Source organism: Chiroxiphia lanceolata, chromosome 11 (assembly GCF_009829145.1).
Source record: "Chiroxiphia lanceolata isolate bChiLan1 chromosome 11, bChiLan1.pri, whole genome shotgun sequence".
Taxonomy (NCBI): Eukaryota; Metazoa; Chordata; class Aves; order Passeriformes; family Pipridae; genus Chiroxiphia; species Chiroxiphia lanceolata.
Window position 1 is genome coordinate 12,533,532 of NC_045647.1, and position 22,510 is coordinate 12,556,041.

At 42.0% G+C, this 22,510-nt stretch overlaps 1 protein-coding gene across 5 annotated transcripts; it reads right to left on the reverse strand.

Moving 5' to 3' along the window:
- Nucleotides 1-596: 596 nt before the first annotated feature.
- IP6K2 (inositol hexakisphosphate kinase 2) lies at nucleotides 597-22,438 on the reverse strand. Of its 5 annotated transcripts, none has more exons than XM_032699039.1 (7): nucleotides 22,220-22,309; nucleotides 13,909-14,025; nucleotides 7,582-7,881; nucleotides 5,208-5,430; nucleotides 4,217-4,392; nucleotides 2,787-2,962; nucleotides 597-1,381 (listed from the first exon to the last, which is right to left on the reverse strand). In XM_032699039.1, exons 3-7 carry the CDS (start codon nucleotides 7,781-7,783, stop codon nucleotides 884-886), a joined length of 1,275 nt encoding a protein of 424 aa, XP_032554930.1. In that variant the 5' UTR covers nucleotides 7,784-7,881; nucleotides 13,909-14,025; nucleotides 22,220-22,309; the 3' UTR covers nucleotides 597-883. The 5 variants fall into 5 exon arrangements, with proteins under 5 accessions (XP_032554930.1, XP_032554933.1, XP_032554931.1 ...); XM_032699040.1 differs by lacking the exon at nucleotides 22,220-22,309 and adding an exon at nucleotides 22,346-22,430 and having other exon boundaries at nucleotides 601-1,381; XM_032699042.1 differs by lacking the exons at nucleotides 13,909-14,025; nucleotides 22,220-22,309 and adding an exon at nucleotides 22,346-22,438 and having other exon boundaries at nucleotides 600-1,381.
- Between the last annotated feature and the right edge of the window lie 72 nt (nucleotides 22,439-22,510).

Consider the following 22,510-nt stretch of genomic DNA (forward strand, 5'->3'; position numbering starts at 1 on the left):
AGTCATTTATCTAAAAATAAATAAGTATCTGTTCCTCTTAAAAGAGACAGTGGTTTAGAGTTACTCTGTTATTTCTCTTACTCACTGCCCTCTCACTTTCTGATGCTTCCCAAGTAAGATTTTAAGCTGCTTAGGATACCTTTCAGGCCCTGCAGCTCTGCCCCAGTCGCTGCCACTGCAGCTAATCCTGGACAAATTTTACATGTTTGGCCTCAGTGTGGGTTAAAGACTGTCTATAGCTCTCTAGAAATAGGATACACAGCATAAGATCTAGTTACAAGACCCTGAAACAAGAAATAGGTTGCTGGAGAATTTAAGTGCAAGTTCTCACTTATCATCAGTGATCATTCTGGCCAGAAAGGACCTCCAGAGGCCTCTTACAACCATTTTGTCCTTCTGAGCAATATTTACCCCATCTCAGCCTCTCCTCCAAGGGTAGGTGCTCCAAAAAACAGCCCTCTGCTGCACTTTCTCATCACTCTTGATGGGAGGCCCACAAAGTAGGTAAGCCTGGCTGTTCACATGCTGCTTTTGCATTACACCAGAGATCTGAGCTTCACCTCCTCCTCAGTCACCAGTAACAACAGAAGCATCACTTACAACGACCAAAAAGAATTTTATTGGAACATATACACACAGGGATAACAGAGGTATCTGAGTAATCAAATATGGAATGTTTAAGAAAGTTAAAATAAATAAGGATACCAAGTTTTGCCAGTGCTAGGTCCAGCACCAATATAAGTAAATGCCCTCTGAACAAGTCTGACTCTGACAGGACCATCCCTGCAGAGCCTGTAAAGATTCCTACCACCAGAAAGTGGCCAATAATTTTGGAATACAAAGAGTCACAATAGTGCTTTCTACTGATGTGCATTCACACTGTTTATTCACTGCTTTCGTCTCTTATTTCTTTAATAATATCTATTAAATTCTGAAGTCCAAAAACATAGCCCGTGTCTTGGCCCTCATGCACCACACTATCTTCTCCATAGTACTTGCAGGTTGTGTGGGCAAAGTCTATCATACGGACATCGACAGTACTGGCAGTTGGTTTGTAGGCATAGGCTCCTGCTGACTCATCTGAAGACTCCTCTGAAAGGTCCTCTAGGTCCTCTGGGTCCGAGTCAACAGCAACTTCCTGCCTTTCCTTTCCATCATAAATGATCAGCAAGGAGCTTGAATAGAAGCGGTAAGACTCCTGTTTCTCTAGGACAGACTTGAGTTCAGTCAGTTTTTTAATAACAGACTCAAAGAGTTCCCTGCGCAGGTATTTGCCGTTATGAAAGAACTGGTAAAGTGCTTCTTTAAATCCTTGGACTGAGAGTTTTCTTCCGTGGTATTTATTCATGAACATCAGCTGGCCAGTGCCTGCCTGGTAGACCTGCATATACAAACACAAGAGAAAAGGAATAGTTAAAATTGCTGGTGGTACTGACTCAAAGCCTTGAGGGGACAAAAAAAAAAAAAAAAAAAAAAAAGAAAAAACATGTTACAGAAAGCTTTTACAAGATGACATATTACTTGCTAAAATTGCTCTTCCACAATTACACAAACTGCTATCAACAGAACTTGGAACTTGGAGGAAGTGGAAAATTCCTTCAGTTCAGATTTGAGCTTTTCCAGCAGGAATGTAAGAATGAGGATTTTAAATGAGATTAGGAAAGCTGCAGCCCACATCTCCAAAGTCAAGCTACAACGTGTACCACAGCCACTAATTCAGCTCATTACTTGCCTCTGCCCTAGGATGTACCAGGTGACTGCCAGCATGCTGAGATCTGAGTGACAGCAAACACTTCTACACAAAACTAAGCTGTGCCCCATAATCATCTGCATTTAAATAAGTCCAAAGTGCTCCTGCAGGAAGATGCCTTCCCATAGGAGAGTGGTCTATATACCCCATAGCTCAACAATGCCTAAACATCTGGGTCAAGGATTGCAGGTGCTTCCAGAGTTCCTCTTTGTTTTCCAGCACAGGTCAATACTGGCAAGTGAACAATGAGCAGGCTCAAATCCCAGCACACTGTGGTCATAAATGCAGCTCCCACACTTTCATTTCTGCCTCTTGTTTTTCTCCAAAGTTAAACACTGAGCATGTGAACCACACATGCCAACAGTCATGCTATGGAACAAGTCCTAGCAAACACTGCTAGCGTTCCTGGAATCTACTGGATGGGAGGAGAGAGGCTTCAGAAAAGCCTCAAACACAAACATGTTGTTTTCAATTTCTCATTCGCATGTCAAAGTAAACAAAAAAATTCAAGTGAAAGTTCATGCAACTGTCCCCTCATCTGGCCACGAGTCTTATCACATTGACCAAACACTTCTCACCTGCACTTTGTAACAAGTCAACTTCAAGCAGTGAAAGATCTATGGCTTTTCAAAGTCTACGAGACAGAACCGATTGCTTACTATTCTAGCAAACTTCCACATGCTTCATACAAAATCCACATACTGGTAGACCCTCCTTTAAACTGTTCCCTACGCTATCCTGAAATGTTAATAGGATCGGTAATTTTCCTGTGGCTTTAAATTGCTGATATTGTGCAGGAGACTGTGTGCTCAGACTGCACTCACTGATGCAGAGCATAAGGCTGCAGGTTGCTCCTGCAGATGCTGCCACCTTCAACTCATCAGGGATACTCAAAAGCCTCACTCCCCTCTGTGAAGGAAAGGGAGCACAGCACCTCAAGCGCAGCAACTCACGGGATTAGTACATAAGCCAAAAACCCCACTAACAGAAACTGGTGCAAGCCTGTTGCCCCACACATGGCCAGTTTTCCCCTCACCTGCATGCCACAAACTCGCACCCCAATCACAGCCGATGTGCTCTGCTGACACTTGCGGATCTGATTTGCCTTCTTCTCTTCCGACGCGTCGTCCCCGTGCTGCCGCGTCCCCATCTTAAGGTCCAACACGCACGGCACTTCGTACCGGGATGTCAGGTTTTCCAGCAAAATGAATTCTGATTAGTTAAGGAACAATCTTCACAACGAGGGATACAGGTTTTAAAAACCTTATCACAGATTTCAGTGCCCCAGTCTTAACTTTAAGCACAGCCAAAACATGCCCAGTGTATAGTAGCCTATCAAAATTTGCAGTTACATAAACTTAGATATCCACTACGCCAGTTCCAGTTTTATTGGTCTCTGGAGAAGACTAGTGAATTTCCACATTAAGTGAAAAACAAAAGTAATCAGGGCTATACAGAAACATAACCCGGCAGCTGACTTTGATTTATGAAGTGTTTCGTGTCCAGCAGGAGAATTTGGTTTTTTGTGGGAAATGAAGATTTTGTGTGCTTCTGTTACCATTCGAAACTAGAGAAGCATTTTCACACCACCTCTAAAACACAGAAGTAAAAAAAAAAAACCACTTCAAAACATCTGTACTGATGCTGTTCCAAAGATATCACACATTTCCTAGGCAACTGAACAATCATTTACAGTGAAATGGTGAGGGTATCAGCCAGAAAATGCTTTCTGTTGAACAGTTTATTAGTCATAGATGTTTTAGTAATCCATTCACTGAAAGTCCTCACACGTGAGGAATTTGTTTACCAAGTATATAGACACTTTTGCAGGATGTATCAGTGGCATCCAAGCATGCACACAGCAAGATCTTTTTTCCATAGTGCTCAGGGTGGAGATGTTTGCCTACAGTTCTGCAGTACAAAACCAGTGTGCTTCAGCTTTCATGGATTCGGTCACTGTTTTTCTTTCTCATGCTCCAGTCCTACATGACAGTTTATATTCAACTTTTTTTTTTACCAAAAAGTTTCACTAAAAAGAGGGTTCTGGTAGCAGAAAACTCCAGGTATTGGAATATCCTCTATATTTAAGAAACTACTAAAAAGGGAAAGAGGATACTAGTTTTTAAGATCATGTAAACAGTAATAAAAAGCTACAGAACTCTTCTTTGAAAGCTCTCGATAGAAAACTATTTATGCTGTAAAACCTGTCCACTAACTAACCCACAAGTTGTAGATTTTAATTTAGTTATCTGAGTTTCCCAGACTAGCTACTTCATCACATGCTGGAAAAGCCCATTTCTAGAAAGCACTGGCAATCCCTTCAAAGCCGCCAAATAAATCACAGCTTCAGAGGGTCTCTCAGGACCACAGTTAAGCCTGCTCTGTACTTTTATCTGGCGTGTTCAAGAAATAAAAGGCAGAGCCCTACTCATTCCATTGTTATGGGGTATTTTCAGGAAAGGATACTGTATTGGTTTCGGTGTTTTGCGTTTTCCTTCATCCGCTGTAATTGTTGCTGGTGACATTTCATGCTCCAAGGATTATGGTGTTTAAACTGAGAACTGACATTTCCTTTTTTCTCTACAGTATAATACAAGACTTCAGATTTCTTCAGCCACTCAAATTCTTCCTCCAGTTTGTGACTAGAAAAACAGAACAAGGCAGCAAATTACAGGTTAAGTAGAAAAATAAGCTTTTGAAAGGGGCTGTCAGTGGATTTAACTTTACAAGCTGTTTTGCTCACCTGCACTAACAGCTAGCAAAAGCTTTATTTTGCTACCTGTACAAATGGACAAGATGTCCATCAGTAATGTCTCAACCTTTATAAAGCTACTTCCATACTAATAAAAATTAGCATGTAGCCAAATATTACAAAACATGTAATAATTCTACTTATATATCCTTTACCTCAGTGAATTACTTCTGTGAAGTAATGCAAAAGGTAGTGATGTGCTTTAAGGTTTATCCTTTGCTAAGGTCACTGTTTCTAGCACAACAATCACAGCTCATGGTGGGCACATTTAACAGAAATGTCACTAACAGGGCTGAAGCAGGATTCTTACAAAGGTATCCCATACATAGTAACACTGAGATATGCTTGGGATTGACTGGGTTTTTCTACAGCTATTGTGCCTTTGCAGGTGGGTGGAAGTTTTTTGTTGGTGGGCTCCCATTTTTTCTCCTTTCTGAAGCTTCAAAATAACACTGAGAAGTCTGTTTCAACTGACCACTTCAGAAAAAAATGGAAATATTGAACATGCTACCGGACTGAGGACATACTAATTTCACTATTGAACCTGTCTGCACTGAAGAGGTCAGGAAAAACAAAAGAAACAAGAGAAGAAAATGAAAGTGAAAGAGTTCTGGAGAATTCTCTGAAAGTCTGAAGACCAGAACTGGGCAGCAAAAAATATTTTGCTTCAAGGCTCTGCATTCCAGTTCCCCCTGTCAAACTTACCTTTTCATTTTCTCCTCTTTCCTGTGCTGCCGGACCCATTCCTTAGATATCTTCTCATTTTCCAATAACATTGTTTTTTTGTTAGTCCATCTCAACAGCTTACTTTTGGGTTCACAGTCAGAGTTATCTAAGTTTTCTAAGTTATCGTGGTCCCCATTTAGTGGATATGCTATTAGACATAAGTTTCCATCTTCGTCCTCTTCAAAGCTCACCGACACCACACCTGAAGAGAGAAAGGACCTGGACAGTTATGAATTGCTCAAGTGACAAGCAAGCCTTCTAGAACACGTTATTTTACACTGAGAATACAGCAACTTTATATTTTCTCTTACCCTGGTCCTTAGTTTCTATCTTGCCACAGGCCAAACCTCATCTGCCAACCTAACAAATATCAAAAGAGCTAGACAAAAATGACACCTCACAAAAGACAATTTATCATATTGACAAAACAATGATACAGAAGGTCATTTGCTTTCTCTGAGGCAGTCAAGTAAGAATCAAATAATAACAGGACACAATTTCAATTAAGAAAAGTTTTTATTAATTTAAAAAAACTGACTGGTCTGATTCTAAGTGAGATGTAAAACATTTGTTAACATCTTGCAGTGAAAAGTGACCTGCACAAAAAAAAAAAAACTTACACCAAAACCTTTTAAGTTTTGCATGACAGCAAAGCAAAAACCACTTAACCAAACAATAACTGGTAACTAGATCCCCAGGGGAAAGGAAAGATGTGCAAGTAGAGCAAAACAAGGAAAATGTCACATTACAACAGAAACTAATCCAAAGCTTCCACTTAGAATCACCATGCTTAATTATACATTTTATTCTCTTTTTTGGAATATACTTTATTGATACTGGTTATGCAGCAATCTTGTGAAATAAGTAACAAAAATGCAATACAAAACAAATCTGTTTGTGGTACAGAAACACGGTGAACCTTGAAAGCATTTGTTTTCCTCATGCTGCCCTCAGGAGTCTCTAGAGCACTGCACTGTGCTTTAAGGGTCCTAGTGGAGCGCTCTGACTGATGCACTGAGTGCTACACGAGCAAGTTTTGGGGGTTAGTGGAGAAGCAGCATCCATTGTCTGGACTGGGTTTTATTTTGTTTTTCAGTCCTCTCTTTATTCTCAGATCAATCAGTCTGCACAGTTCTTGCAGCTCATCACTAACTATGGGAGAGGTCTCAGTGAGAGACTGCAACTTCTGAGCTGGGCAGGCAAGTCCCAGACCTACAGTGGCTGGAACAGGGAATGCAGAAGCTCTGACAGTCCTGCTGTCACAAAGGAAAGGACAATGGGGGAAAAGCAGGGGAGAGGGAGGGAGGGAGAACCAGCTACCAAATGGTTTTGGCTTTACACTAGAAAAAAAAATAACAGCGAGGGACCAAGTGAGACCCCTAAATCCCTCCCCACACTTCCCAGAAAGCCACATACACTAGTACAATTGTTCTATTACATTTTGAGAAGTGTCATTCAAAGACCATATTTTCTTGCAGTCCGACAGAACTTGTAATTAGACATGTCAAAAAGTCTCTGTAAGTGAGCAGGGAGCATTAACTCTGAAACATCTCTGAAGTCTTCCACCACTTTGACAAACAGTACGCAAAACTTCATCATCATTATAGTTGTTAAAATCAATGTGCTTTAAAAAGCAACTCCATTTAAAAAAGTGCTTCAGACATATTATTTATTAATCACCAGGCAGCAGTTGATGAAGTAGGAAAGAGAAAGAGTGTTCCTGTTAACTAGTGCAATTCTTAGGAGAACTGGAATTTCCACTCCTACATAACTTCTGACTCAGCCTCATCACGGCTACTTGATCCTTGCCTACCTAAATGCCATGAATTTTCATTTCCTTACTGGCAGAAACAACACTCCAAGCATTCAACAAGACACCTTACTGACATGTATTTATTGCAATCAAAACGAAAGTCAGAGGAGAAATCTAAAACCGGAAGAGACCACAACTAAGCTTGCACAAAACACTGCCATACAATCTTATCAAATCCCTCGTAAACAAACTTTAAACAAGTGGCCAAAAAAAATAATTTAGAAATCCACACAAAAAAAGCAGCAGGTAAGTTACTGAAAACATTCTCAAGCTGTTAGCTACTTACCTGTGCCTAAGGGAGATATATGGGCTATCACCAGCAGAGTTGCTCTACTCTAATGCTGTTAGCATAAACACCAACTTGGCAAGCATTTCCACCCTGCATCTCCACAGCCTGCCTCAGACAACATCAAAATACATGAAAAGAAACCCCTAAAATCTCCTCCATACAGAAGAGATTTCAGAGAGAACAGAGAGCACAGCATGCTTGCATTCACAGCAACAGAAAGCCCAACCCCATTCAAAGGTTTGGTGACTTACCCTCATATTGTGGAGTGAATTTACGCATTTCTGTTGGGAGAGTCTCATAGAACTGGTGTTCCCTCTGAATAAGGGGTTTACAGATGGTCTTGTCATTAAACCGGAGGACACAGGAGTGTCCTCCAACCTGGTGGACAAAAGGCTCCAGCAGGACTCCCTTGGAATAGTGCTCCACTTCCATAGCTCCAAACGCTGGGCTCATCCTTGTAGCACATTAGACAGAAGGCGGCGACAGCAGTGAAGGCAGTTGGGAGCCTGACGCCTCCGAGCCCGCTGGTTGCGCTTGTTGCGCTGCCGAGTCTGCAGAGGCAAACAGAGGGGAGCGGCGGCTCGGTCGGTGCCGGCGGGGCCGAGGACGCGCCGCTCGCGCTCCGGACGGGCCGACTGAGGGTGCGCGGGGGGCGCCGCCGGCCAGGCTCGCGCGGACACGCCCCCCGCGCGCCGCGCCCAATGGGAGGCCGCGCGAGACGCACGCGCGCGCGGGGCGGGGCAGCGGTTCCTTAAAGGGAAACGCACCCGCCGTGATTCCCGGCGGGTCCCAGCGATCCCAACCGCCCCCCCCCCCGCCGCTCCCGCGCTCAGCCGGGGATTAACACCGAGCGTACAGTTCCTCCCTTCCAAATTCTCACAGCAGCCAGCCTGGACTCTCATTTCACCAGTTTATTCACAACAACATGTCAAACGCCGAAAATATTACACAGATGCAAACTCTCCCGAGGAACACCGTAACGCAAATATGCCATTTCCCAGGAATTTATTTTCGCGTGCATCCAGCAGAAGGCAGCGCTCCGTGCCAGCTGCATCCCAAGGATCTGTACTGTACCCTGTGACCGCACGCTGCTCAGCCCTGGCCCGCCGCCAGGGTCACGCAACCTGCACTTCAATAGCAATTAAAGGAGCGAGGCTGAAAAACAAAATATGACTGTCTTGGTCTCTGCCTTCCAGTAAATTTTTAAGTCGAGTTACTCTAATTTTAGACCAAGGCTTTAATCATTAACTTTCTGCGGCTAAAAACAGCCTCATATTTATTTTGCCTGAAGATCATTACACGAACAATAATGCACTTAATACAAAGAGACTACAAAGTGTTCTAGGTCACTGGTCTATTTTTATTTGTCCTCCTTAGATATTTAACAGCTTTACATTAACTGGAAAAGCAGAGACCTGTGGGCTTAGAGCAGCAACGCTACCCGAACTACAGACGCCCACAGCATGCCCTGGACATAAGAGCATTAATTGAATTAAACAACTAAACTGCTAAAAGAAACAACAGGTCGATCAAGTGAATGAACTCCAGCTCCTGGAATGTTTACCTGAACCTAAGGATAACAGGTCAATAAGAGTTGAGTGTGTTTGCGTTGCTGGTTTTTGGTTGTTTTTTTGGGGGGGTTGCCTTTTTTCCCCCCCCTCATTGTGCACACCAGTCAGGCTTTTTTTATCTCCTTTTTTCCAAGCACCTTATTTGACAAAACGTTATCAGCTTCTTTTAAAAGCAAACAAACATTTTTTAATACAGAAAACAAAACTCAGACCAACTGTGCAAGAGAATGAATGTAAAGCTGAATCTGGAATAGTGTTTCCCAGAAACAGTACTCTCTTCTGATACTCTACATTTTAAGATCAGAGCAAGATCAGTAAAGTTTCACTCTCTCTTTGTACTACTTTTAATTTCCTAGTAATTTTTTATACTGCACCCCCAGCCAATTTTCTCACCTACCTCAACACCAACAACTTGACAACCCAGAGACACACAGGTAAAGAAACTCTCAGTTCCACCCCAGAAAGCCACTTCCCAACCCCTATTTAACTGCACGAAGCTGAGCAACCCTGAAGTGCCCAGGCAGCGTGGAAAAGCCATCTGCCTTGGCCTTGACTGACACTGTCAGTACTCTGGAGGCACAGATTTGCTCCATGGCTCCCCACAGTACCACCCCCTCCGTGCAGAGCCACAGGCTCCTCCTGAAAGGCTCCACTGCAAGTTGAGTTACCAGCATGTGTAACACACTTGGAGCCTGGACCATACACACACATACACACCTAACAAGCCATATTAGCTCCTCAGTAAGCCCTGACTGAGTTGCTTCCATTTTCTAGTACAAAAATTTTAAGCATCAGTCTGTGTTTGTGTAATGCACCAGTAATTTTATAACTCTTTTTCATTAGGATTTTCTAGAGCCAACAATGCCTCCAGTCTTCTGGAATTTCCCAGGGGAGGCCAGAAGTGTGCCAGGTTTCACTGGAGGCATGGTAACACACGTACATGATCTTGCAGTGCCAGAGCTTTACACTGGCACAGTCACTTTAGAGCCTCAGCAGCACAAGACCACTCTTCCCAAGACAGCATTACCATTCCATGGCAATCTTCCTAATTACCCTGATGTACAGACACCAATTTCCAGCTGCTGTTATTCAAACTGAGAAAGTACCTTGCAACATCCCTTAACCTCCAACATCTAATTTGCTCCATTCCCCCCTTTGCATCAGAGCTGCATCAGGAGTGAAGCCCTGAAGATGTTTAGGCCACAGAAATTACTCTCTAGCAAAAATCACCTCCAACACAAACAATGCACAACACCTTGTTTACCCAACACATCTTCAGGGAGCTCATTAGCAGCAGCTCAACTTGTTTGCTTTCATGTATGCTCAAGTGGTCTGGACAACACTTGGACTGGATCACCACATTCACTCAGCAGTGAAATTGCTGAGCACAGTATTGCACAGGACTACTCATGCTACTTCACCTTTTCCTGGAAAAGTGAGATCTGGCAGCACATCACACAGTCTGACTTCCCATTCGAGCAATAAAAAAAGCAAGTTTTTTTATTGCTCTGATATTATAAAAATATAAGTTATGGAATATTTAGACAGGGTTGGGTTTGGTTGGTTTTTTGTTTTGTTGGGGCTTTTTTTGAGAGAGAAATGTTAGAAACATCTATACATAGTCACAATGTACCCAGTCTGCACTACCACAAGACAAATGTGAATCTACCAGACATAGAGGGGGAAGCTCACACAAGTAAAGGTGAGTTTACTGTGCCTGTATTAGTAAGCTCTGCTTCTGTTTTTATCTTCCAAGGCCACGGTGCAACTCCCACATGTTCCGTTTCTATGACAAGATTTCTGTAGTACGAATCCCTGCTGGAAAAGCTCTATTAATAAAGCTCTGCAGCACAAACTGTGTGCAAGGCACTGCTGAGCTGAGCGTCAGCAAGGAATTCCTTGCTATCCACCCCTTAACCGAGCTCCATAATTGTGCAAAGCAATTTACTGCCTTCTTATAAACCTAACACAGGTATGTGATCTGAACAGAGCAACAGTGCTCAACAAGGCAGCAGCAAGCCCACACAATCTTTTCCACAATTTAGGTTTCAATGAGACTTTAGTTTCCACTTTGAACAATTCATATATTTTAGCCCTTCAAGATATGCACTGTTTACCTAATAAATTGTTTTCACCTAATGAAATTCTTCTTGCTTGCAAAAAGATTTGGAGCAAGCTGGTTTTTTTCTGCTGCGTGCTGTAACATTACCACTACAAACAATCAGGATTTGTTTGTCGTTTTGGCTCTCCTCAATATTTGGAATCTTGCCATTCAGATTAACAACAGGACCTGGAGCACAACTGTAATGCCCATCAGAAATACTTTGTACCGTTTCATTTATAAATATCTTAATTCCATAAACAGCCTCACAGCATGCCAAATTGGTTGCACTTCCTTAGAAATAAAAGCTTTGACCTAAGACCAAGAGCTTCAAGTGGCACTGACATTGACCAGCAGCACAAGCACAATGCAGTTTTTCACTGCCTTTCCTCTGATTCTACACCCAGTTTGTTCTCAATGCTCTTTGGGTAAGAAAGAGCCCAGAACAGCTGTTTTTAGGCAATCTTCCCAGATACCAAATGCAGACTCGGAGTACCCTGCCCTTTTTGTCCTATGTGCTTTTAAGTGCCTTTGGCTAAGAGTTTTTGTTCAAAGGACACATCAGCCAAAAAAAGCAGATTTACTAATCCTTCACGTGTCAAGCATTTTAAGAGAAAAATCTGACATAACTCGAAGGAAGCAAACAAAAATGTGTCTGGACACAGTAACATTAGCTTGAGCAATGTCATTCTTACAGTAAGCAGCAAAAGATGTTTAAAACCCAAACCTGCAAACCAGAAGTGACATAGATAGACATCTTATTCCCATCACGTGTGACAATGACCATCGAGAGAATACCGCAATGAACTCATGTTTTCAGACTCTTAGCACTAATCCCAGGTGACGACATTCTTTGGAAGGTATTTCATGTCATTACAGATCCTCAACTTAAGTCCCACACGTAATTGCATTAATGAACACATCCTCTGGAGAGCACAGCTCTCAATTAAGCAGCAGCTCCTTCCTTCATAACAATCTCAAAATTAACACCTCTTCCAAAAACTTTATAATAGCAGAACTACTGATGCAGAGCTGCCCTTCTAACCAACCTGTCAAAACTGGGTTCTCTCTAGTGCAGACTTCTGATTTTGAGTGGTCAGTATCTGCAACTCCAAATAGCCATAAATCAGCTTTACAGTGACAGAAATAGCAAGGCAGCAAAGCTTTCTGCCTGTCCTTTTTTCTCAGTTCACTGGGCAGTGCAAAGAGGAAGCTGACAGGGTAGAGATCTGCAGAGCAGAGCTTGCTGCAGGGTGCTATAACCCTGCTGAAGCAGACAAAGCAAAGCCCCTTCCCGAGGTTCCAAGGAAACAGAGGATTGGCACAGTCAGCCAACATGACAGAAAGAGTATAAATGATCCATTAGAGCAGCCAAAGAGAAAGCTGCCTCAACCCAAAGAACATTCAGGAAGAAACAATATCAGCTGAGAAAGGACACAGGAAGATGCAAATATGAAGGTGGAAAACATATGGTGTGTTTTTGAAATCCCACCCACCACCTGTTACATGAACAAAACTGAGAAGGTACCTCAGGTCTGAGTTAGTAAGTCATCACAAAACTCAAAGATAACGATCCTTCAGGACTGAAGCAGGATAAACACACTTTAAGAACCTACAATACACCTATCAAACAGGAATTTTACAAGTCCTCATATGACAGAACTATATGTCCCACTACTAATAACGTGTTATTTTACAAACAGCAAGGTACGTTCCTTGAATCAAAGAAAGCAGAGGATGCAACATCAGAATATTAAAAGCATTAGATATGTTAAGTGTGCTTAGGGTCAAAGTTCTTGCACAGTTTGTGATTCATTTTGATGAAAATCAATGTCATTCTTCTACCCAAAGTACTATTTTATTAGCAAATTTGCCCAGTCTAACATTGTCAAGGAGTTGCTTCTAACATTCCCTGTAGCTACTGCTTGGTTCAGGAACTGAAGTTACTCTGGTGTGCTCTGTTCCAGAAGTTCTTAAGATTAGAATGGTGATAGTCATGTCCTCTAGTGTCCGGTCAGCTGCCGTGGAACAGTATCAGAAATACAAAATTACATTTTAAAGATGACCTGCATAAGATTAGAGAGCAAACCCTGTACAATAGATAGGTTTAACTCTTAACAGAAAAAGACCTCTGCACGCATTTATCACAACTGTTTTAATCGATTCCTAATTTTGAGGATGCATTATACCTCTAAATATAATGCAAGTCCCACACTAGGATGCTTTTTGAAGCCTTTTCCATCTGCAGTAGTAGTAATAAAACTAAGCAATAAAAGCTGTAGTTTCTAACTTTTTAACTCATTAAGATAGAGATGAAGAGCTCATGTATTAATGTCCTTGTATGAATCCTGGTATTGGAAAAAGTCTTAAGAGAAGCCTTAAATTCTGCCCGATTACAGAAAGCAAACACTTATTCTGGTAACTAATTTTGAGGAAAAAGGTTATCTTCAGTTGAAGGGTGTGCTGACATTGTTGAGTCTCCGACTTTTTTTAGTTATCAACAAAAAACTGGCCCCTAAACAGCAAGTAATTAAAATTCAATACAGCAGACTTAGTAGCCTTCAACATCGTGGGGGGAAGAGGAACAGTGTCACAGCATCAAGGGAGAGGAAAGACTAAAGTTTTTATTTAAAATTAAGACTAGAGGGGGAGGGGAAAAAAAATCTTCTTTTTTTTCATTTAGTATAACTTTAAACCAAGTGGTTGTGATGAAAAAAGGATGCTGAGCTGTAACTTTCTACGAAAGTCAAGGTTATTTAAGCTCTTCTGCTGCAAATCAATCAATGTAATGATCATTAAGTTACCTTTACGTGACTTGTACTCAGAGATGAGTAAGCATGACGTTTTGTAAAAATACTCAGCAGAACACTTGCAAACTCAAGAGTAAGACACCAGCTCCTTCGTACCTACATACTGGGACTATGTGTGCATTCCATTTCCAAGCAGGAATACTTCTGCTGTAGCCTTTAGTGGTAAATCATGCTGGGAGTCAGGCACTGTAGTGGCATGTCTGTCATAACCACCTACAGACACAAAAAGCCAAGAAAGCATATTCTTCATGTTGAAGGTAGGGCTAAACCAACAAAATAAGCCACCTGCTTGTTAAAAATGTTGGTATCATGTAATTTTATCTTTTTTTTTTTTCATTTATCTTTACTAAATGGCTAGTAATTGCAGCACCACATTGCTGTGGTTAAGAAAAATTAAGTAATTTCTCCATAAAAAAGGGGAAAAAATTCCTTGAATTCTTTACTTCATCACATAAAACAGACCGAATCTAGAAACCCGGAATTATACATGAACTCACGCACAAAATCTCTACAAAACATGTTTGCAAAACCCTTTTGGAACGTGGCTCAGCTAACTCAATAGCAGTCTTGGCCCATCAAGGTAGAAAGCTAATCCTATTTTCAACATCAGACTGCGAACAAAAGATTCCCACCAAGAAAGAATGCGATTTGCCACTTTCAAACTGCAGAAAAATATCCTGAAATGCCCTGGGTTCTTCTGAGGATGTCAGGTATGTCACACCTAATGGTACCAGATCTTTTTCCCCTCTGAAAGGAGAGGGACAGTCCAACACTGGCTACAATGGCCAGGTTAAGAGATGTCTTTGCGCCTGTAAATTTAACACCAGAGCTGCAGAGCCACCTCCTATACCAAAAAGACTTTTAAAAACAACCTTAACAGGCAGAACTAATTATGAAACATTAGGCATAACACATTAAGGGAGCAAACTATAAACAAAACAATCTGAAGTTGCATAATGTCCTATCATTACTACTCCTCAGGCACAATCATTATCCCTATCTTCCTTAAACCAGAGCCACATTATTAGGAGAAACCCAGTTCCCCAGTCCTTTTGTCTAAGACAAGGCAAGGCAAGCCACTAAGGCAATCTCCAAGAACTTCCACCTTTTTAACAGAAGCAGGCACAGCAGCCCCTCATTGCCATTTCTTAAACCTCAGCAAGGAGGTTAAATGCTCACTATAACAAATATTTCAACATCCAAAAAAGCAGCAGCTTTCAGCTTTCCCTACACCATTTGTAATCTGTAAGCTTAACACCTACATACACGAAGTTCTGGAGAAATGCCAGTTTTACCTCTCAAGTAAAGCTATTTTATCTCCCTGGAACTAAAATAAAAGCAAGTTACAAGTTACTAAGCATATTCAGCCAGAAAAGAGCATGCATTTCTGACCCATGCAGTTCTTCAGGGATTGTGTAATTTAAGAACTAGCCTCTTTTCCAAGTAAAAATGCTATGGAAACTAAGAAACCTGAACCACCAAAACTAAGCTACTTAAACTTCCTATTTAGATACTGATCCATCTTAAAACAGTATTCTGGCATCAGTGGCTAAAAACACCAGTTGCTATGAAAAGACAATACCGCCCTTTGTCGTGGAGAAACCGAAATAGCCTTCAGCCTTTAATCTTCTGAAAATATGACAGCAAGAGCTAAACTGTGTGGATTACACACATGAAAGTACTATTCAAGACACCAACACCCTCAGAAATTCCAGCACTGAGATTAAAATAAATCCAAGGCTATGCCTTTCTCATTACCATGAATTTAGCAGTCTGGGAACTGTATTTCCAGCCACTCAGTAAAAGAACATGGAATCTTTTTGACTGGCCCTTTGGTTGTGACCCATTTGCCACATACAATAAGCTGCTCAAGAAGACAAGTGTCAGGTCCCTTTCACAGTTCACATTCACGTAACTACATAAAGAATTTCTCTCTATTTTCTTCAGAAATCCCAACCTCTGATACTTTTTATACCATAATAACTGGGGGCCAACAGTTAACAAGATTGTTAAATTTAAGCTTTGATGCCTAAACCCTACAATCCAAACTAACTCCTTGAGCAAAAACTTCCACAGGAAAGCAAAACAAAGATCATCCATAAATGAACTATTACAGGAAGAATGGTACCCAAAATGCAGTAACATATTTCATGTATCCCATTTATGTATATATTTGTCTATACCAGCAATATAACTCAAATGAAGTTTAGTCCCTTTATGAAGAAAAACAGTTGAAAAGTAGCCCAGAAGGAGATAACAGTCATCAGATGTGAAATGCCCATCCGCATTTTTATCTGTAATTCTTCAAGTGTCGGTTCCAAGACTACTTCTGATGATCATGATAAATGGAATTTTTGCTCCAGAACAGCTCAAGTTAATGAGGTGCACTCAATATATCTTTTAAAACTGTATTTATATTTTAAAACATCTCAAACTACTGAAAACCTCTCAAATCAGACAACACAATCCAGCTTTGCATCTTAAAGGGAACAGTTTATATGATTCAGTGACCTCTATATGCTCTTTCCCTAAAGAATTGAATGTAACTGGGTCCTAAGGCCTTGAAACACAGCACCCTGCAGGGTTGACAGAGCAATTACAGAATTTCAAATGCAAAAGATTCTGTTGTAACAGAATAATTTCAATGTGCTTCTTGCTTAAATGCAGCAGATTGGACAAGAGCAAGTAAGGACAGGAGCGGAGTCTTACATGACAGACTCTCAGGTGGCACAACAAAACCAAGGGAAAAAATTGTGACCATTTTCCCTGGTAAATGCAACTCATTTTAAGACGTTTCCTCCTAGTAGAAGGGACAAGGAGCTTTTGTACAAGCACACCTGCAGCGGACTTCAAAAATGCTGTAAAAAAAAATAAGTACGTATTTCGTGCTTCCTCATTGAGTGATCTCATAGACCACCATCTGGGGCCAATCACAGGCTCACCATAATAATCCCTGCCAAAGAATTAATTCATTTTAATCCCATACAGTTGACATATTCAAACAGCAGTACAAAACCACTTGGAAAAAAAATCTTATCCATTTCAGTAACCTAGAAAAGGAAGTTTTATTAGCCCAGGCAATGGGACACAGCCATAGTATGTCTTATTCCCATAAAAATATCTGTTGCTTTACAGGAGTTTTTATAGCAGCCAGAAGTGTGTGTCACGAAGACATGACTGTCTTCAAAGAGAGACCATCACCAAAAAGGGAACACTCAGACAGGATGACTGCCAAAAACCTATTTTCTCTTCAAATATCTGCAACATAGCACCACTATTCGCAGTGTGCTCACGTTCCAATTCTGCATTTCCAAAAATCAGCACGATGGCAGTGGAAAAAACACTTCAAGGAGTCAAGCTTATGAAAAAATCATCTTATTTTTTGAATGCAAACTTTGTGGGTAGTGATGTTAAATCACTATTTGCACTTTAAAACATAATCACCATTCAGCACTTAGGTTTAAATATGTGAAAAGCTTTCTTTAAACAGAACAATGGAAGAAGACACTCATCCTTGCACCACACAACTCACTGCAGCTCCATCAGCATTTACTTCATCTTCTCACTGAGAGACTGACTACTTATTTCCACAAATTCCAAAACGAGTCTCCCAACCCTTTTGCTCCCTCCCTATCTAGAACTATGCCCTCAACTTTAATACTCACAGATGTCTCTTCAGAAAACTGACTGGTGCCATAAAGCCAGAACCAATTTTCCTAAGATAGCTTGAACAGATTCCCAGTTACAATGACAATTATGTCAGTATGAACACACACACCCATCAATTTAACCTCGTATCTCCTGTTAAATTGAATCAACCTTCTGAAAGTGCCAACACCTCAGAGAGGTCAATATGATGCTTATCATGTCAGCAATTTAACTTCTCATTTTTGTAACAAGGAACCTCATTAACTTGATGTTATAATGATTAAAAAAAAATCACTTGTCATCACACTGTCTCCATATATCCAAAATAAAGGCAAATAAATTACTGTTCTTCTGGAAAAAAAATATGAAAAATGAAAAGAGCAAATGTTAAAAGAAAAGAGGTCATCTTCAATAAGCATGAAATTAAGCAGCACCCAAAATTCCTGATAAGGTTTCAGGCACTGTAGAAAATTTCTGCATCACAGCACTGCACAGCTATTTGGGTATGCTTAAAGCCCTCTGTGCTTCAAGAAAATAAAATCATTTTTGCTGTGCACATTCTAATACAGACTTTGGCATAAGCCCCCAAACTCTTGCTTCTTCTAACTATGATTTTCTGACAAAAAATTGCCTCAATAATTTTATCATCTGCCCTTGAGCCTGTTTGTTTTAAGTCTCAACAACCTGGGGCACTATTAACCAGCTTCAGCAAGTCACCCAAATGATTTTTTTTTTTTTTTTTTAGTTCCTTCCAACCTTTTGGATGTCAACAGAGCAGGACAGAAGAGAAGCAGGCAAGAACCAATAGCTGAATGGCTACTGTGTGAATTCAGGACTTCCCTGTTCTGTTTGGGCCGTTAACTGGCTGATGAGCACGTGCACAGCTCCAAACCAGGCACAGCCTGTGTTGTCTCTTGCCCTACCATCCATCATGGCACACAGAGTTTGCCTTCATAAAGCAAAACTCTCAGTGGTCAAAACCATTTTATAAGCAAAGCTTACTTTTTCCAGTAAAACAATGCAAAACTGGGCTCTAACTGGTTCCAGCCATCTCCAAGAGACAATCCTCCACTTCCATGAGCAATCCAGACACTGGGTCAAAGGCTGCAGGTTAAGTATCTGATAACAGTAGAGTGGTACATTCTGTACCTATTATGAAGATTATCATTACTTTATTCTAAACACAGTCTGTCTTTCAGAGAACAGTCAGGACTTCAAAGACTGTGCTACACAAGCCAAGAATTTGCAGAACATTTCAGATTTCAAGCTCCTAAACACCCAATTAAACACAAGCAATGTTGGACCTTCATTTGAACAAATAATTTTGCTTCCATGATGCCTTCCAGTATTTCAGACTTTGCAGAAGGAGAAATTTCAAGTTACTTACAGCACATGATACAATGTCATACAGTTTTTTGCAAAGGGGAGGGGGGAAGAATTATTTTGAAATTAAATAGCTACTAAGAAAGGCCCCAAATTAACATTCTAATGAGACATTTTTAACAAAAGTTATAGACAACACACATCTGCAGTTATACCTTAAAGCTCTTCAAATGTAACCTCTTAATATTTGTAAACTACCCTTATATTGTTTCAAAGATGCAGTAACCTTGGGCAAGACAGGAAGCCAGATAAAAAGAATTAGCAAGAGGAAAAATCCTCTCCCCGCAATGGAAAATTTTCATCTCTTCAAGCAAGGCAGAGATGCTCAGCCGGACCTGCGTTGCCTGGAGACCAACCGCAGTTTCTTGCCAACAGGGACGAGCTCAGCATCAGCAAATTCAACAGCTGATAAGTGGATGAGCTGAATGAGAGGCGGCAAGTTTTTTCCACACATCGGTGTAAAAACCTGACAGCTTTCAGATAATGGTTCTAGCCCATGCTCACTAGAATAACAAGAATTATTGTGAATGTTAAATGTCAGCTTAAGAAAGCTTCGAGCTCCTTCGTACTTGGCTCTTATCCCTACATGCAGTAAAGAGCACATCCAAGTTAAAATTTTTAGTTGCACCTCGATTTCTGCCCTCTCCATCTTTTGATGCAGTATCAAAACTTTTGGAATATGTTCTGCCCATTCAACGAGTTCTCAGTCTAAGCACTGGTGCAGAAATATTAAGAAAACCAGTGAACTACATCAAAAAGGAAGAAGCTACAGCTCAGCTTAGCTTTAAAAGTCACATAAAATCTTGTTTCATTTCAAAACTCAGCCTTTGCCCCCAGCCTTTCTCACCTAAAGTGCAGTTCCCTGGGCAGGCCTGCATCAGATGTATTACAGAGGAGACACTTGTTTTGCCTATTCTGGATCTGGACCTCAGATCCCAGCCTCAGGCAGGCATGGACAAGGCTGCAGGAGCAGCACTCTTGACCTCTCAAAGAAACACCTCAGCTGCCTCCCAATCTCCAAACCATCAGATAAGAACTGTTGGAAAGAACTGATATTTAATACCAGTTACTCCAGAATTTCCCCAGATCTTATCTGATTCAACTCACTGAACATATACAGGCAGTAAAAAATTAAGAGATTTAAAATAATGACTTCTATTTAATTTATCCCTTCTGATAAATTCCATGAGTAAAGTAGGTCTTCCACCACCGACCTGACAGCACACACTTCCCTGCCTCCACCTATGCCTAAAACAAAAGGGCAGACATTTGTGTGTCACCACTGCTGACAGACTAAGGCACCCTCAGTGCCTCGAGGTTTGCACCCTTCCCCTACCCTTCAAAGGAAAAAAACATCTCCAAAATAGCCTCACACTCCCCAGCTGACCGGAGAACAACTAAAGTACTACCATACCAGTGACCTGGATGGAAGCCCATCCACTGACAGGCGGTGAAGAGGTTCTTTCTTTAACATCTTTTCTCATCCTGCTTTTTCCCAACCTCATGCCTAACAAATCCAAAGTCCTCTTTGCAAGCAACTGGTAGGGAAAGAATTTTTGAGAGCACAAAGCCCAGCATTCATATGACTGACCACCATCCAGTTTTCCAGCTGCTTCCCAAATTACCACACCACACGGTTATGACAGCTCTGATCCACCTTTCCTCAAGAAGGAACAGCAACAGCTTACATTGCTTCTGTGACCAAAGTACCACAGATAAGCTAACAGACCGTTACTTCAGAAAGGTGTAAATTTCAAAGACAGCAAAGGCTGAAAAACAGCTTTTCAATTAAACAAATACAAATTTATGAAAAGATACACGGACAAGTTTAAGGTTTGAAATTTTTCACAAACACATACACATGAGTGGCTGCAATCCCTCCCACGGCCCTTAACCAGGAGACACTTCTGAGCACTTAAAATTATTGGTTTTTGAAGAAACTTTCCTGAATTCTGGCACTTAAATTATTACACTCTTCCTCATTCAGTAATATACTTTAATTAAAAAAAAACCCTAAACTATCTTGAAGATGCCAATCAGCCAAATGTAAACAAATCAATCAGCCTCTTTTTAAAACACACACGAGGTGTGGACGCATGTGTACATAAACTTAGTTTCCCTTCCTTAATGCTGTTGTTAAGTCCTGAAAAAACACGAGTTAATTTCAACTTAAAGACAATTTCAAAACTAGTTTTTATCTTATACATGTTTTTATTATTCTCTAAGCAAAATTAAGAGCAAAGATGCCAATTTTTGGCCAAAATAACCCAGATTTTGTAATTCTCAAGTGTCAAATTTGAACTGTTCCACTCTCACTTCAGTGTTGCACGTTGAGCAATGACCAATAATACATCATTTGAGTGAAAAGTTAAAGCAAACATTAATATTCCAGAATTATATATTAAAGCAAAATTCTAATAATAATATTTGACACACAACTGTCTCTTTAGATGTTCATGAGTCTAGAAAAGCACATGGGCACTGGATGAATTTCTAAAACACCTGAGTCTATGGGACAACTAAGGCACTGTATCAAAAGACAAAAAAGAAAAAATACAGCCTTGAAGTGGAGGGCGATTAAATTCCAGCACATATCAGGAAAGATATCAGTGTTAAACACGCATACTTTTCACAGTGGAAATAAGGCCAAGGACATATCAGGGTGTAACTACCAAGAAGCTGTTATTCCATCAACAACGATAACATTTATTTTCTTAAGCTGGATGCCTATTTACAAAGCCTCAACCGTAAGTTTTTGCTCTAACGCTCGCACGTCCCAAGCCACGTTAACAAGGCATTATAAAACCGTGATGCTGGCACCAGTTCCTAACAAGGCATCACCCACCACTCCCACTTTACACGGGAAAAGGGTATCCGTGAGCAGCACGTCCACTTATGCAACACATCCCGCAGCACCCGTTTTTCATTGTGAACTATTAGCGAGAGTACAACACAGCGGTCAGAGCCGCAGCACACCCATCACCCGGGCAGAACGGGCAGACAACGTCCTGTGATTCAGGGAACCGCCGAGCAAGGGGTGACCACCACCCCCGGGGTGGGCAGATACCAGTGATGCGAGGCAGATACGAGGCAGATACAAGGCAGATATAAGCGATACAGGCGCGGCCGCCCCGCGCCGGGCCCGGCCCAGCCCCAGCCCGCAACCCCCGCGGGGGGCGCAGGAAGCGCCGGGGACGGGGATGCTCTGCCAGCGCTGCCACCGCTATCCTCCCACCGCCGACCCGCATCCCCGGGGTGCCGCCAGGACAGAGCCCCTCCTTTCCTCCCCACAGAGCCCGGCAATGCCCCGAGGGCGCCGCCGACCATCCCCGCCGAGTAGCCGCCCTTCCCCGCCTCTGCCGGGCCGGGCACCGACCTGCGAGCGGGCGGGGCTGTGCCCTGCACAGGCGGCCCCCAGGCCGCCCCCTCACAACTGCTCCCGGGGGAAGGGGGGGCAGCATCAACGCGCGGGGGAGCGCGGGGAGCGGGACGCGCCCGTTACCTGGAGCGGGGCCGGCGCCGGCGGCGGCCTCAGCGCTTTTGTTCCTCAGACGTCAAGATGGCGGCGCGGCGCGTGGCCGGCCCTCCCCGCTCCGGCGGGCTCCGCCCTCATGCGCGCCTCCCCATTGGCTGGGCCCGCGGCGCCGCGCGCTGATTGGGTGGCCGC

Excerpts from the sequence above, each read along its gene's own strand:
- IP6K2 (XM_032699039.1), bottom strand. The coding sequence starts at position 7,783 with ATGAGCCCAGCGTTTGGAGCTATGGAAGTGGAGCACTATTCCAAGGGA. Across the intron at positions 4,393-5,207 it reads AAAGAGGAGAAAATGAAAAG|TCACAAACTGGAGGAAGAAT; the intron begins GTAAGTTTGACA and ends CTGTTTTTCTAG. Across the intron at positions 2,963-4,216 it reads AAAACACCGAAACCAATACA|AATTCATTTTGCTGGAAAAC; the intron begins GTATCCTTTCCT and ends TTAACTAATCAG.